Here is a 16706-nt window from a genome sequence, read left to right as displayed (position 1 = left end):
ATGCACAACCACTGAGCCCACCTCAGCTACCTCAAACTTTTGGCCAAAAATAGCTAAAGGCATAAATAGGCTAAATGGCAGCAAAGCCGCAGCAAAGAATGTGGAAAAGCTTTTCCTTTGTGGGCCCATGGAGTTGTAATTAAAAGGAAATCCATATTCATTTCGTGTGAGCAAGGGAGGTAGGGGGTAGAAAAAAAGAAAATGCTAAAGAGTGGCATGCACGGTGCAGGACGAAGGACGCAGGACGAGAAAAAATGGAAAAAATGGTAGAGTGTGTGGCATGTCTCTTTGTGTATTTGTCAGTCTGGCTGGAACGACACCAAAGAATGCTGACAGGAGAATTCCTGCGTCCTGCTTTCAGGGGTCCTTTTGCTTGGCGTGAGATGGCGACGTGATTCGGAAATCCTCTCAAGAAAAAATATTATAAAAAATAAATATATATTTGGTATTTTGGTATACTTTAATATTAAATATTGAGGAAGAACTACTGGGTATTTTATATAACTTTGCTTGAATGCATTTTTTGTGAAAGATGTCTTTACATTAAACTGGAAATTGAGTTCTTAAAAGACTCCTTAAATCTCCAAGTCCTATTAAGGTACATCAATCTTTTTAATTTAAATTGATTTCAAGGATTCAAACACTGCACTTTCTTGCTCATAATTTTCTAATATTTCATTAGTTTAATCATTAATTTTTTGAACTAAGAACTTGATTTACATTTGGTTTTCCCTAAGAGTCCTTCACGTCACCATATCCTTTCCGAATCGCTTGCATATTTCCCTCGAAATCATCGAGGTGACTCTGGGATTGGGCTGTGGGCCTGGGATGTGGCTCTGGTTTCTGGTTTCTGGTGGCGGCCTATTTTGTGGCCAATGCTTTGCATGTTGCAAACAATTTTCCAGGGCAGCAAAAGCGGCAAAATGTTCGTGCGACTAATTTGTGAGAAAAAAAAAAATGAGAAAGGAAGCAAGCGAAAAACAACAACGCCAACTGGCACGAGACGTTAAAATCAACGGTCCGTGTCCATTAAAACGGGGCCAGAAAGCAGGAAAAAAATAAAAATACAAGTCTGGGGGGTAAAGGAGCCAACTCTCTGCGTTCCTGTTAATGAGAAATAATCACAAACATACAAAAAAAAGGAAACATGGCAAAAGAAGCCCCTTAATCCCCCCTGTGAACCAGTTGGATATATACAAATACCCATGGAAAATATACATGTATATATAAAACCCGTATATGGGGACAACCTTCTGCGACAATCGGTAAACACACAAAGCTAATAAAAAACTGTAAAATATTCAACAATTGGCAAAGCTTTTAAGAGTCCTGCAGACGCCCCTCCTGTTATTGAAATGTAAACCTCGCTCAGCCAGCGCCAAAAAATATGCTACCCAAAATGTTGCAGAAGGAAAATGGAAATGGTAGGGGCAGGGGCAGGGAAAAGTGATATAAAAATGTGGGGGCGGAGACAAATAAGTGGCACACGTTGAATAAAAAAAACGAGCAGCAGGAGAAGAAGCCAAAAGAAAGAAAGGAATTCGTTTATGGTTTCATATAAAAATGTTGCTTTTAAGCGTTTAAGGATCATTGAATAAACGATTTTCCATTGAATTAAATCGAATTAAAGTTAAAGCAATATATTACATAAGGATATATTGTATAAGGATCTTAAGGATATTGATAGTTTCCTTAAATATGCCTTTACCATCAATCACAGCAACACCACCGCCACTCATGCTAACCCCACCTCATCTATTATCCCCATCCTATTTATGAAGGACGCACCAATGTAGACTCCTTTTATAAATAGCCTCCTTCAAGGATCTGAGCCAGGATTGTGGCCATAAATTACGTACCAAGAACAATACTCCTCCTCACGTACACACACCCTGAACACGACTGGCTTTGGATAATTCCCTCTGCTTTTATAATGAGCATAAAAGGATAACCGCAACAAAAGGCCCAAGGAGGAGCGGAAGTTGACTACGCATAATATTATGATCTAAACAAAATTGCGAATTAATTGAAATGAATGGGAAGCACAAAAACTTTTTGTATGTAGCAAAAACGCTGCAAAACCGGGGGAATAACAAACTGACAAACAAACCAACAAAACTAACAAAACAAAACGTAAATATTTCAATTATGTCGCTGCTGCGGCAAAACTTTTTCTTCCTCTCGGTTTTTTTTTTTTGTCGTGCTAATTAAGCTCAATGGTTTGCTCTGAGTGGGGAGACTACCAGTAATTAGCCGGCAAAAGTCTAAACAAAGCCAGAAACTTGAAAACAAATGAGCCAAGGAAAACCAAAGGTGGCGAGTGCGCCGAATGGCGGCGACGGGAAGAACAATGGCAGCAGGCCATTTCCGGTGCGCCCATGTGTGCTGTCGTTCCCAGCGCCAGGGGGCGCTCGAGTGTCTCTCATTTCCTTTCATTGCCTTCCTCAGCCTATGTTAGGGTAATGGTAAATAGGAAAGGGTATATTGGTTTTGTGGTAAAGTAATAAAAGCTATATACCTCACTAATATTTTTAATATTTTATAAAAGCATAAGCTGTTGATGCAATCTTGAAAATTGTATTATTTAGAGGCAATTGTTGTTAGAAAATATTTTAAGGTAATTCTAGAATATCTCAATATTTTCTTATATACTTTACTTTAATTAGAAAATTTTCTTTTAATATTTTTAAGTAAATAAAAATAATTATTATTATAATAATAAACCCTTAGGCATTACTTTTAGAATTTTTAAACAATTCTCATTGCATACCAGGTACCTCATAGTCGTTACACACAACCTATTCCCTAATACATCCTTTTTTTGCAGCAACAGTTTGTTTCCTTGTTTGACTGCTTGTTTGCCAAGACAACGACACGCTTATAAATTTTTAATTAAATTGTTGTTTTCTAGTTTGTCGCCATTGTTTTTGCTGTTGTTTGCCGAGTTCTATCTAGTCACAGGAAAACGCATTGATTGTCCCCATTCGTGAGTGTGTGTATAAGTGCGTGGGTGTGGCCATATCCTTTGTTTGGAAATTGGTTTGGTATAGATTGTGCAATTGACTGTCCATATTCGATAGCTACTCCGGGGCAAATTGAGTTGTTTAACTTGCAATTGAACCGGGGGAAATCAAGAGATTAAATCGTAGAAGTGCTTAAAGTTCAAGCAAAGGAAAGCGAATTTCAAAGAGACTCAAATCAAATTTTAAACATAGGTAGAAGAAGTTTAAGAAAAGTTAAGTTTATAAAAAAAACTCAACGAAAGGATGATCATTTTTCATTATCCAACACAAATAAACCTTCATCAATTGTTAAGGTTCCTAACGAGTGGCACGCAAGTAGTTTTATCCTATGTACACACATGTCTAGACCATTAATATCCAATTTATTATGTATTCCCTATCAGGGCTTAGAACTAAAATGCTGAAGCCTGAACCCCATTGAGACCATTTACATGTCTGAACAATTTCTTCTTGTTCTCTCCCTTCGAAGGCGACTTTGCCTATGACAAATTAACTTATTTAGTGGCAGCAGTAGCGGACCGTCATACGAAATAATTTATCAAACTCGTATATAAATTATTTATGTCTTGTGAGAGTGTGTGTTTGAGTTGGTATAAGTGCTTAGCACGCCCACACAATATTTTCCAAGAAATGAATAAAAATTGTTGTCAGGCGTGTGGTTGGCGTGTAGGCGTTGTGGCAAATGCCAATCACAGGCATTAACTTGGACGTAAAAGGATCGGAGGTGGATTTTAGGAGGTGCTACACTCGGATACCAGAGGGTGAGGAGGCATAATGAGGCGGGGAGTGGTCCGAAGCCATAACTGGAAATCGGGGCCAAATGATAAATGACACTGCAGTCGAGGCCTTTCAAAATTATCATAATTTTCTCCTTTTAATTGCCCCACGTTCGAGAAAGGCACTGGGAGAAAATGTAGTACCTAGAATAGTTTTCTTTTAATTATAAAAGTAATATTACTAATACGCACTGTTGTCTCAGAAGCTTCTAAAGAAGTGAATTAATCATTTCCCACCCTATAAATCATATATATTCTTGATCAGCATCAACAGCAGAATCGATCTAGCCATGTTTGCAAAGAAAAAAAAAATACAATTTTTTTTCAAAATTTTCACATCATTTTATGGTGGTAAAAATTCATAAAAATTTTAATTTTTTAAGGTTTTAATTTGAGTATGCAGATTTATTTATCTAATAAAAACTAACATAGGAAAATTTTCCGAATTAAAGTTAATGCATTTTTGACTGAGTAATGACCTTTTTTCACAGGAAGGGTATAGAAATTTCGGTTTCCCAGAGTTCCTTCCTTTTTTCTTGTTTAACGATTTAAAATTTTATTCCTAATATAAAGGGGGACTGGCTAGGGTTTTAAAATTTCAGTTTCCTAAAGTTGGAAACCTTTTTGTTGAATTTATATTACTCATACGCACTGTTGGTTCTTTCAATTATTTAATAAATATTACTCATACGCAGTGTTGACTTTACTTTAACTGCTCTTAAGGAGGATTTCCTGTATTTTTTGTTAGCAAAATTAAGTTCTCTTACCTTTGTCATAAATTATAAGCTTCTTGAACTCATTTCTTGCGGTGTAAAAGGAGCAAGGAACCGCTACTGGCTAACGTTGGTGTTGGCTAGGCTTGTTTGCGTTGGTGTTGGCTGCTCCTGCTCCTGCCGCAGCTCCTGCCTCTGCTCCGGCCTCCGCTACTGCCTCTGCTTCTGCTCCTGGTTCTGCTCCTGCTGCTCCTCCTCCTCCTGCTCCTGCTCCTTAGGTGCCATTGCCTTTGCTTCTGCCCAGTACCGGGTGCCGGGTAATTTTGCATGCAAATAACTGGAAATTAGTGTAAGTGCTCACTGACATGCCACACACATACACATAGAGAGCGGGAAAGCCACTGCCACTGCCTTTCTGCTTGGGTCCTTAGCTCCGTGATCCTTGCACCTCGCTGCTGGAACCCGGACAGCCCAAGGAAACCCCAGAGCCAATGGCAGTGCCAGAGATAAACAGACGATGGCAGAATAAAGTGGCAAACGCTTAGCAGCACGGTTCAACACAGAGAAAAAAACTAAAGATAAAATAAGATATATAAAATAAATAAATAAGTAAATTTATGAAGCAATAATAATAGGTAAAACATATACTTTATAGAGCTGTTAGGGTATTTTCAGGGTGTATTTAATGAAGTCATTAAACAAATAAAATTCAGCTCCTCTTATAAAGAATAATGCAACGTAAATTAATATAAATATAAGCTAAATCCCTTTAAATCATATATATTTCCTCATACTTCAAATATTTATTTAATTTATTAAATAATAACCTTTATTTATTCTCTTATTAAATGATTACCTCTAAAACTAACCCATTTTGAGCAGTGCTTTTGAGTTCCCTGCAAGGTACCATGTGGGCGTTGTATGGCAGCATATCTAAATCGGCTCCTTTGCTCCTCCTTGGCTGCTCTGCTTGGTGTCCTGGAACATCAACGCTTTAAATAAAAAAAAAGAAGAAAAATCCATTAAAATGCAATGAGCGCACAAAAACGTTTTATGCCACGAGCTGAACCCAACTGAGCTTGGATTTAAAATTGCAATCGGTTTACTCGCCGAGTTGGAATAGAAAAGGAAGTGCCGAGGCATTGCCATAGAGATGGTATTAGCATAATTATGAAATTTGTTTGGATTTAAACCCAATTAATTGGTTCAGAAAAGGTAGATTTGTTGATTAAATGTATTATAATAATTGACAGTCACTTACAAATTTTTAAAAATATTTAAAGGGGCATTTAATACTCTTAAATCAATGAGTTTAGATTTGATATATTTTAAGCAGCCTGTTTAGGAAGAGAGAAATATAAAAAGACTTTACTAGAAATTATAAACTAACTAAAAAGGCAATATTTTGTAGTAAATAATATATATAATCCGTGTTAAATCAAATTCGTTCTTAGTACTTGTGGAAATTCACTTTCACAATGATGATTATACGTTCAATAAAAACCTTTACCCAGATTTGTTGATAATAAGTTGAAACTGTATTAAAAAGATTAATTTTTAAGCCTTCCAAAAGTTAGTTCAATAATATTTAGATAAGGAAAGAAATATTTTCATAAAAGAATATTTAAAAAACAAAAGGTATATACAAGCATATTAGTATAATATAATTTCAATACGAAATTGTACTTAAATTCTTAAAATATTTAAGACAAAAATATAAACTAATCAACTATAAAATTGAGTAAATAAATATATATATCCCAAAGTATCAATTAGTCGAGACTCTTAACAATTTATTTTAATTAGATAGTAATTAAACTGCAAGTGTGTCTAATTCAATTACCATTCCTTTCCTCTTGTTAAAATGCATTTCCCATAACAAAGTCAGTTACAGTTAATACCTTAGCAATGGCTAAGCTATGTATTTTATTTATTTTTCTATCGCTTTTGGTGGCTCGTGGTTGGTCATTGCATAGATTCGAAATGGATATAATCACAAAGCTAAACACAGAAAATGCAGATACGAAAAACTTTGTGATATCTCCATTTGCAATACACCAGACACTGGCACTGCTCTACTTGGAGAAGGATAAGAAAAGGGACTATCAACTGGCCAAGTTACTTCGTATCACTGGCAAGGGTACCAAAAGGATTCTGTCCTATTTCAGTCCGAAGCATAAGAAGGCGCTAAGTCAGGAGTTTACAATGGCAAATCAGATATATTATCCAGATAATTTCAATATATCAAATCCAATGAAAACTATGAGTGACGGACTCAATGTAGATGTGGCGAAATTGCAATTTTCCAAAGGCCAAAAGGCAGGTGAAGATATCACCAAATGGCTATCGAAATCAATAAAAGAAATTGACTTTAAACTTTGGGACAAAAATGTACCCAGTGATAAAACAAAGCTGGTGGCTGTTCAAGGACTTCTCGTGGAACCCTTGTGGAAGTATCCATTTAAATGGTTCATGTATAGAAATTTTACTGTCCATAAGCCAGGAATGAAACCGTCTTTTTTCAATACCAAAATGATGTATGGCACAGGACCTTTTGCATCCTTTATGCAAGATGAAGTCCGTGGTGTGACAATACCACTTTCCAAAAGCGATATCAATTTGATTATTTTCATGCCCATTGAAAACAAAAATAATGTAAATAATGAAATTCTGGGAAATCTAAATAAGTATTTGGATATAAAAATGGAAAAAAATCAGAAAGCTCACCTTTATATTCCCGTATTAGTGGTCGATAATACGCTGGACTTGGGGAAAACCCTCGAGAGCTTTGGTATTAAAAAAGTTTTCACTGGAAAAACAGCTGGAAAATTATTTAAATCGGCTTCCATTTTTAAACAGCTTAATGTTCTAAAGGTGAAGCCACTTGAGTATCAATGTAAGTTAATTAAAAACTAAATAAACTTTTAACATATTAAAAATGTATCGATATAAAATCGTAGTATCATATCGATGCCGATTAATATCGCATGTCATTGGTAACTTTTACTTATATTTGTCTTAGAAATACTAATCAAAATTCTTTAATTTGTTAAAATTTAAATCTTAATAATCGCGATATATTTTCTTTTTTTCTTGTCACTTTAAACGATTTTATTAATTCGATATATGAAAAATAATATCTATTAAGATATCGATTTATATAACAATTGTCATGTCAAAAGACGATAAATCGCTTTGATATATTCAAATGATATATTCAATAAATTCCCTTTTAGGGGAAGCCGAATATCCCGAGGATGATGACAATAAAGTTATCCTAATTGACAAACCATTTGTGTTCGTTATCAAGGACTCGAAAACCATTTACATGGCCGGCCGTGTGGATACTTTGAAAGGAGCTACCAAACTCTAAAACTTTCTGAACTGAATTGTAAATTAAATTAACTTAAATGGAGACAAACAGAAGTTTGTTTTTTTTTTTTTTTGTTTATCACGGCCATTAGCGAAAGTGTGTTGTATGTGTGGAAAGGCGGGGCAAAAATCCCCGATGGCATTGTTTACAACGTTGCCACGCATATTAATTGCCTGTTTAAGCAAATTGAGGCCACAAAACATCAGTAGCAGTAGCAGCAGCATCATCACCGTGGTTTTGCAGCTCATTCCCCGAACGCATTCCCTTTTTTAGTATTTTTTTCGTGCCCCTTGGTGTTCACATTCCACAATTACTCGCAATTTGCGGTGGCAACGAAGCCAAATGCTGACAATTGCATCATGGCAAGGACGAGCGTCACCTCAGCCTCCTCCCTGCCACTCCATTCCATCCTGCAGTTGCATAAATTATAAGACTGGGGGCCAAAATAAGGAAGGGGAAAGCCAACGTTGATTTCCCACGAACCCGCTGTGCTAGGACCAAAGGCATCGACGACAGCTCTGAGTCCTTTTAAGTGCCGGCTTCTCTCTCGCTCTCTGCAGGATATCAAAAGCAGTCCTGCACAGCAGCAGGAAGTCTCTCTTGAGCTTGCAACATGCAACGCCGTGATTTTCAACTGACTGCCACAAATACCAAAGGTAGAATAAATGCAACCATTTGAGTGCTGTCATAAATTATTAAGTTTCTTGCTTAATCAGCCGAAACTTGGCAAAGAGATAGCTTACAAATTGACCTGGAATAACATATGGAGAAAGGTTACAGGGAGACAAAAAAGAATTGCTTATAACGTTTCTTTTAAAATATATATAATTAAATATTATAGAAATAACCTGACTTCAAAAGCATTTTTTTAAGTATAGAATTCTTTAGGGAAGTCCTTCAGAAAATTATTGCAACGATTGATATAATTTACATACTTCACAATAGCAAAACTTAATAAAAGTGTTACCTTAAATACAGAAACAATATTTAAATATTATAAATATTAAAAATTTAAATATCTATATGAGGCAAATATATATTTATTTATTCCACTTTCAAATATCTAAGTTTAGTAAAATATTCTGCTTCAATGTACTGTCTAAATAATTAATTGCTCCCCCTAAAAGCATAGTGTGCTATTGAGTCAAAATACAGCAGTTTCCTTTTACCGAGTACATCAATAAATTATTAAATGTTACATGTTTAACAATCTAAAACTCTATGGAGAGCAATTAACCTAAAAATAGTGTCATGCATTTGCGCCACTCGAAAGTTCTTGGAACAAAACATGCATTGCTCATACGCTCCGTTGGCCCCAACAATCACTACAAACTTGCATTATGTCAGTGAGCAGTTTTTATTGGCTATAATAAAAACTGATGGCGCCTACCAGAAAAGGGGGTTTCCCCGGGAGGAGTCAGATGGAGAAATAAAAAATGCAGTGTCGCCATTCAAAGAATTCTGGAACTAAAATTGAAAAAGCTAAGAGGTCAGAATGCTGACTAGAATTGCAAAGGCTTGAGATCACTTTAGCAGAGAGATAATATGTATTTACTTTAAGAAGGGTAATGTTTAGGAAATTGAAGCCTTAAATTTATTGTATAAAATAAAATAATACAAATTTAACTAGAGATAAGAAAAAGGTACATAGATTTTCCAGGAAAATCATTACAACTTAAGCTCCCATTCATCGGTTTCCCCCTATTATATTTAAAGTTACAAATTCGCAGAATATATAAGCAAAGAGTACTTTTTATAACTAAAGAAGGATTTCCCAGGTATTCCTAGAAATATTTTTAATTAAAACCCCAAGCTACTTTTCCCGGCTTTTCCCTTGATTAAATCTTCAGTAACTAATTCCCACAGCTAAGTATAAAAACAAAGAATTAACCATGACGAAAGGGGGTTTCACACTAAACGATTGTCCATGGGCTGCGACTACAAAAGGGAGAAAACTTTGTGAGAAAAAGTCAAATAACCAAAGGAATCGACAAAAAGTTTGATGGAAATAAATGGAAACAATTACAAGTCAGACAGCGGATACTCGTGCCAGAATTGTTCGCTTTTGTTCTCGTACTTTACTTTAACTTTATCCTTGGCTTTATTCCTTACCCTCCTCAAACTCACTTAATTGAATTGAATGCCAAACATCGATGTGAATGATTATGATGATGATGATGGTGATGCAAAAGTGCACTCGAGTGCAAGTTATTCAGGGAGCTCTTCTTCTACTTGGCAATATGGCAAATGGATTCAAGTAACAATGCCTTTCAGAATATAAAGCCGCCTGCACTTGGCACTCTCAAAATGGTAAAAGCACAAAAAGTGGCCAAAAGACGAACGGTATTAGCGTGTCAAAATGACATAAACCAAAATCACATTTTTAGCCCCATTGTTTTTGTTTGTAGAGACATGTCAGAAAAGGGCATAAAACCGATAACCGAAACAAACTCATAAGAAATGGCAATCGTTGGAAAAGTAGGGTTGTAACTTGCTATAAAACACCCTTAAGGAAACCTTTATCTATGCATTAGCATTAAATTAATTTAAGCTTTGAGCTTAACTAATATTATAGTGCTAAAATTATACGGGGAATCTTTTATAATATTTCAGCTTTAAATATTTATTTAGTCAATATATAGAACATCCCTTTAACTTGTCCAACTGTTGACTCTCTCACCTGGTTACCTGTCCTTTGTTTCCCTTCGGTTTTTCTTCTCTCTTCTAAGTTTTTTTTTATTGAATTTTCACACGAGACCCAGCGCCATCGTCTAGTTCACAGACCCCTTCGCACAGCTCATTTAACACATTGACATTTGGCTTATTAACACCGCCGGGTCAGGCTTTGTAGCCCGAGACCAAGGTTGTTTAACTAATGGACTGAGCATTAAATCGAATATGCTCGTTATACACATGACTTCGATAATAATCGATAATGATTTGTGTGCGTAAATCGAGGGGTGAAGTTTCTCTTGCGTGCCACACGGCGTATACTTAATGCGTTGTGTTATATGGCATAGAATTCGCTTTCATGGTCACTGACTTCAGGAAATTATTGGTAATTTTAAATTTTTTAGGTTAAAGAATTTAATAAATATAATTTTGCACATCAATAATAATATAAATATATTTAAACAAATAAAAAATTATCAGTTTTTATAAGGAAAATAGGAATAAAGGAAGGTTAGAAGGACATTATACATATATTGAATCCATAAACAGATTTAGGATTTGTAATAAAAGCAGATTGAGAAAATTTATAATATTAATTAGTATATATAATATTAAATTTTAAGAATATAAATACTTTTTATAGTGAAAAAGTAACTTTAGGTAATCATTTTCTACTCAAAGTCATAGTACCAACTAAGAAATCTAAGAAAACCCTTCAACAAGCTAATAACTTCATAAAATCATCAATTTTTCAGAAAATAATTTAATCAAAATCCCATAAAACTAAAAGAAAACTTTAGTATTTATCGCAAATGAAAAACCATCCTTCATTCACATATGCTTCATTCATTTTCCATTTATACTTTACGGCCATTGACTTTGACTGCCTTGTTTTCCCTTCAATTAAAAACTTCTTTTGGCACATTTCAAATGCTAAACTAGAAGCGGTCTGTGGGTTTTCCCCAAAACTTTCTCTCATTTCACGACAATTTTGCGGTGCTCTTTGGTGCAAAAGTTTTCCTTGCAAAAAAGTGCGCGTTGTGCGCTACGCATAGAAATTGAGTTGCCCTTATTGTTTCCCCGTTTTTATTGTTGTGGCCACAAAATGGTTGGCGCACAACAACACTTAAGCTTAAGTGACTACTCGAGACTTTTCTTATTTTTTTTCTCTCTCTTTTTGTGTAGAGTGAAAGGGGGGAGGGGGTGGGGGAGTGGGACTGCGTGACCGGAAAGTGTTTGGCGCTTCCGGTTGCCACAGCCGCCGATGCCACCGCAGCAGCCCAACCGCTGCGGAGCGGAAGTTTTGCCACGTAGACAATAACAGCAAATACGGTCACAGGGACAAAGTACAGGCAGAGAGGGAAAATCTTGGCTAAAAAGGATTGATTTTGAAATATATCCTTAAATATAATCTTGTAAATATATTTTCAATAAGTAAGTTTATATTATTTCTATATAAATTAACAACGGAAAGGATACCTTAAAATTTTACAATATGATGCATTTCACTTTATTTAATTTAAACTAAGCAACAAGTACAAACCGAAAGGGAAAATCTTAATTAAAAAAGGATATTAAAAAATTATAAATTATATATTATAATTAAATATTTTCTGGTCTAGATAAATTGTATTCCCTTTTATAATGATTATGGAAAACATTCTTTAAGAGTTCTCCATGTAATGTATCCTTTTCTGATTTAATTTAAACCAAGTAATATAATTATAACTTATAGAATACATTTTTCTTGGTATATTAAATAAATAAATAAAATTACTCATTTTGTTTTTATTATACTAGAATTTAATTATGTCTTACAAACCCTTTAATAAATAATTTTAAAAAAGAAAAGAAAATTTACAATAACTCAATTAAGAAAGCAATTTGAAGTCTTGTCCTGGGCCTAATTTATGTTTTTAATATATAAACCTTTCGATTTTAAGTATTTCTCAGTTTTTTTCATATTAGGAATAATTATTTTCATATTCCTTAAATACCTTTTTCTCAGTGTACAAGTACAAAATACAAAAGACAGGCAGCCACGTGTACTGTCACCTGGTTTGTTAAATCCAAATTGTTAAGCATCAGGCGAACTTTTGATGCTCTGAAAGTTTATAGTCTTCGAAGTTTATTTTGCGATTTATTAACTTAATTATCCAGATTGTGTTAAGCACTAAGAAGTTTTAATGGAAAGATCAAAAGAAGGAAAGGAGGTCAAAAGAATACATATAGTTTCGTTATAAGCCTTTAATAACTTGAACCAAATCTAGTTCATCATATTTATTTGCATTAAATTAAGAAATATAAAAAATTAAATGTTAAATCAACTAAGAAGCAGATAAGTAAATAATATCTTTTACATTTTAAATAAAAAGAGAATCAATGACAAGCAAGGCAAACAATGCTAAGCCTCTTAAAAAGCCAAGCTCCTTCTTTAAGGGTTTTAGTTAATAGTTATCCTGTGAGTTTTTTTTTTGTACCAACACTTGACCAACTTCCCAGGACTACGAAGATACCCCTCTACCAAGTAGAAAAAATGAGGACTCAACAACAGCTGTTATCCTGAAAAAAACACTACAAATTCTGGGTGGTTCGACACGAATTGAAAACAAAAGGCAGGCAAACCCTCGACGAGGACAAAAACCCCAAAAAAAAACTAGCAAAGCTTTTCAAATGCAGAAACAATCCCCTGACATCCGACTTTCTATGTTGGCAGCAAAATGTCACGTTTCGACCGTAAAATGTGCTAAACCGTTAATACGACAAACAAACTATAACCGAAATCAAATGCCAAACAAAAGGCCGGAAGGAGTTCGGGGTATTGGCCATCTTTGTTTCATTTCACGGCCACCTTTTTTTATATGCAAATTTCATATATATATTGAGCTCCTTGTACCAGAGAGAAAAAAAGGGAATACCTGAAAAGGTGGAAAAGTAAAAAGTTAAGTTAATTGCTTTTGCATAAGGCAAACGCCAAGAGGCAGAAAAGTCAAGAAGGGGAAAAGGAAAATGCTTCGAGGGAAGTTTTACGATGGTGGAAAAGAAGAAATGAAGCTCAGTTGAGTTGCTGCTCAATTGAGCGGAAAAATTTTTCATCCATTGGCTTCCATTTTGTGGAGAGTCTTTGGGAAAATTTCAAGGCAGATCAACTTTTGGAAAATTGTTTACATTTTTTTTCCACCATCTGCAGCTGAAAAGTAAAAGAGTGGAACGGAATCAATGAACAGCTCACAATTTCATTTTACTTCAAATGAAGATTCAATGAAAAAGGAGGTGGAAGGAAAATTTAATTAAGAGGAAATTGAGTGAGTTTATAAAGAATTTAAATCAAATTTGGTTTAATTTAATCAAGAAAATAAAGCTTAGAATGAAATATAACTAATGAAATAAAACTTCAATTAACACACATATAATAGTTTATACATTTTACAAAATGAGAATACATTTTCATTATATTTTTAAGCTTTCAGATAGCTTAAACTTTTTTAAATGGCTTTTTAACATAGTTTAAAAGTATTTAATATGAAACAACCTATTGTTTTCCTTCTTAATTTTCCATTGGGCAAATTGTTTGGCTTTCCATTATCGGCTAAGATAATATTATTGTTAAAAACCCTCCTAAAATCAATCAATATAAACACAAAACACTTTAAAACTCATTAAAACAGACCCAAGAAAAACACCAAATTTAATCTAATCAACTCAATCTGCGTTTGTCAACAATCACAGGAAAATCCTAATCATATTAAGTCCAGCTTATACCTTTAACCCATTTCATTTGTCAAAAAAAATACCAAGGGAAAAGCAGTGAGTAAGCTAAATAAATTCTGGGTTTGGGTTTAACTTTTCCCCCCATAAAGGGGTTTAACAAATGAGGGTTGAGACCCTTAGTAGCTAATAAGTACCTCAAACAAGTTTCTTAATCCCATACTACAGCATTTTCCGCCTCCCAGGGTCAATGTACAATGTTGATAAACATTGGACCTGAACCTGGGGACCCCTTTTCAAAACCCCCTCATCCATTTGGGTCAGCAGGTTCTAAGTCAAAGGGGATCCTGGACCGACTTCAATGAGAGAGTTGAACGACTGTTGGAAAAATACCTGAAAACTGGCCCTTAGCCCAGAGGTAAATGCCTCTCTTTGCAGCCATATTTTACACATGAAAGTTCAGACCATAAAAAAAACAAAACAGAAAGTGAAGAAAACCGGCAAAAGGTTCTGGACAACAAAAAACACATTGTACATAAATAATGCCCACCACACACTTACTCACACGCCCAGCTCTCTGGCACTTTGACTAAATGGTGTGTAATAAAATTTAAATTGCTTTTGTCTGGATTTTTCCTTAGTATTGCCATTAAAGTTGCCTCTTTTTGCCACAGGAATTTCCTTAACTAAGTAGGACAATGGAACACTAGGGTGGTTCATATGTATTTGATTAAAAATTTGATCATTTTTGGGTTGGAAAAAATATTGAAAAATATAAGGCAAGAAAGGCTTTTGTATTAGGAAAATAAATAAATTATAAAAATTATATAGTTAACTATGTATTATTAATTTAAATTCAAAAAATTTTCTTTGATCAGTGCAAAGTTTTTACTAGAATAATATGTAAGTTATAAGTATTAGCTATCATTCTTGATTGCTTTTTCTAATAGCTTAACTTGAATTTTATACTTAGAAATAATTATAGTATTAGTCTTCTTTATTGCTAGCAAAGAGAGAATGGTCTTTTTTATCAGATGATAAATATTAACATCAGTTTTATAATTAAGACTTCAGTAGAAACTCAAAATTTCATAAATGTTTTGAGAAAGAACACTGAATAAATATTTATGGCAGTCTGGAATCATTAAAGATAAGTTTGTTTTAAATGTATTTAAACATTGACTTTAAATTTAAATTATTATAATAAGCCTAAAAATATTAGGTACATATTATTGCTAAAACTGATCAAATCTGGTACCTAAAATAAACAAAAATAAACAATAAACCCAGGGACACACTCTCTTTGCTGTGGGAATCCCTTTCTTAATACCTTAATTAAATTCTGGTGATTCCCCCGGAAATCTAAGCACACTCATACATTTTGGCATTTATAACAATTGTCCAAATTGTGGCTAATTAAATATGATTTAACCTGGCTAATGCAAACGTAATGTCTCTCTCTCTCTCCCCTTTTGGCTGAGCTGTCAATATTTGTCAGGAAGCGGACGATAAAGCGGCCATGTCCTTACGCTCTCTCTCACACACACAGAGACGTGTCTCTGGTCCTGGTCCTGGTCCTGGCCCTGACCCCTGACATTAGACCCGTACATGAAACTGGCCTCGGGCCACAAAATTTGTTTATAATTCAAATACTAGAAAAAAAGAACAAAAAAAATACATGGTCGAACTATGCAACAGCAGAAATTGTACAAAAAACTATACAAAAAAATTGACAAGGCAAAGAAAACACGTTAAGCAAACACGATAACGATACTATATAGATATGATGATGAGAAGGGAGTTAGGAGCAAGGACAACAAGGACGACACCCAGCCGAAAACACAAGCAGGCAAATTTATTTCAATTTAAAAATTTTGGTCACGCTCAAACAGAAAAAGCGAGGCGAGTTAAGCGAGTGGGCGGTAGGTGGCGTCCGTGGTAGTGGCTGGCGACAAAAACTTTGTGGATTCGTAGGAACTCGGAGGCAACTCTGCCATTTGTATAATTGCTGTCGTGATGGAGGAGCAGAACAGTGTTCCGCTGAAAGTCCTGTCTTTCTCCTTCTCTGAAACCCCCTCTCGAAGACGAACAGCTTATGCCATGACACGCTCCAAGGACGCTTGACAGCAAATGGATAAGGACATTATCATCTGGGGACAGGGGCAGGAAGACTGAATTTCATGAGGAAAAAAAATATGAAAAAAGGCGGCACAATATGAAAACTAGCCAGAGCGAGGCTAACCCGAAGGCGAGGCTGGGATGTTATTGAAAATTGAGATGAGCATTGGCAGCTGGAAAGGTCAGCAGGTCCATGGATTTATAGCAGAGTAAGAGGTATTATTGAATTGGAAAATTTATTTTCTTGGTTTTTTAATTAATAATTAATTAAAACAAATAAATTTCTAATAATTAAAATTCTGTATAAATAAAATTAAGTGAT

General features: G+C 34.7%; 2 protein-coding genes and 1 long non-coding RNA gene across 5 annotated transcripts in view; 2 read left to right on the top strand and 1 right to left on the bottom strand.

Moving 5' to 3' along the window:
• Window positions 1-16706, top strand: part of LOC110185295 (uncharacterized) — a 35755-nt gene that overhangs the window by 6658 nt on the left and 12391 nt on the right. The window lies entirely within an intron of this gene.
• On the bottom strand, window positions 911-5873 carry LOC147644202 (uncharacterized). Of its 2 annotated transcripts, XR_015270954.1 has the most exons (4): window positions 5774-5873; window positions 5369-5504; window positions 4893-5084; window positions 4780-4849 (listed from the first exon to the last, which is right to left on the bottom strand). It is a non-coding gene; the product is annotated as an uncharacterized LOC147644202 (long non-coding RNA). The 2 variants fall into 2 exon arrangements; XR_015270953.1 differs by having other exon boundaries at window positions 911-5084.
• Window positions 4970-16026, top strand: Spn75F (Serpin 75F). The gene is made up of 2 exons (XM_020954042.2): window positions 4970-7408; window positions 7749-16026. The coding sequence occupies exons 1-2, from the start codon at window positions 6421-6423 to the stop codon at window positions 7883-7885; spliced, it is 1125 nt and encodes a 374-aa protein (XP_020809701.2). The 5' UTR covers window positions 4970-6420; the 3' UTR covers window positions 7886-16026.

Source organism: Drosophila serrata, unplaced genomic scaffold, assembly GCF_035046125.1.
Source record: "Drosophila serrata isolate PLE 108 unplaced genomic scaffold, ASM3504612v1 contig_217, whole genome shotgun sequence".
NCBI classification, from domain to species: Eukaryota; Metazoa; Arthropoda; class Insecta; order Diptera; family Drosophilidae; genus Drosophila; species Drosophila serrata.
This window is presented reverse-complemented; position numbering and strand designations above follow the sequence as displayed.

Coding starts and splice junctions, on each gene's coding strand:
- Spn75F (XM_020954042.2), top strand. CDS start 6,421: ATGGCTAAGCTATGTATTTTATTTATTTTTCTATCGCTTTTGGTGGCT. Junction 7,409..7,748: donor GAAGCCACTTGAGTATCAAT/GTAAGTTAATTA, acceptor ATTCCCTTTTAG/GGGAAGCCGAATATCCCGAG.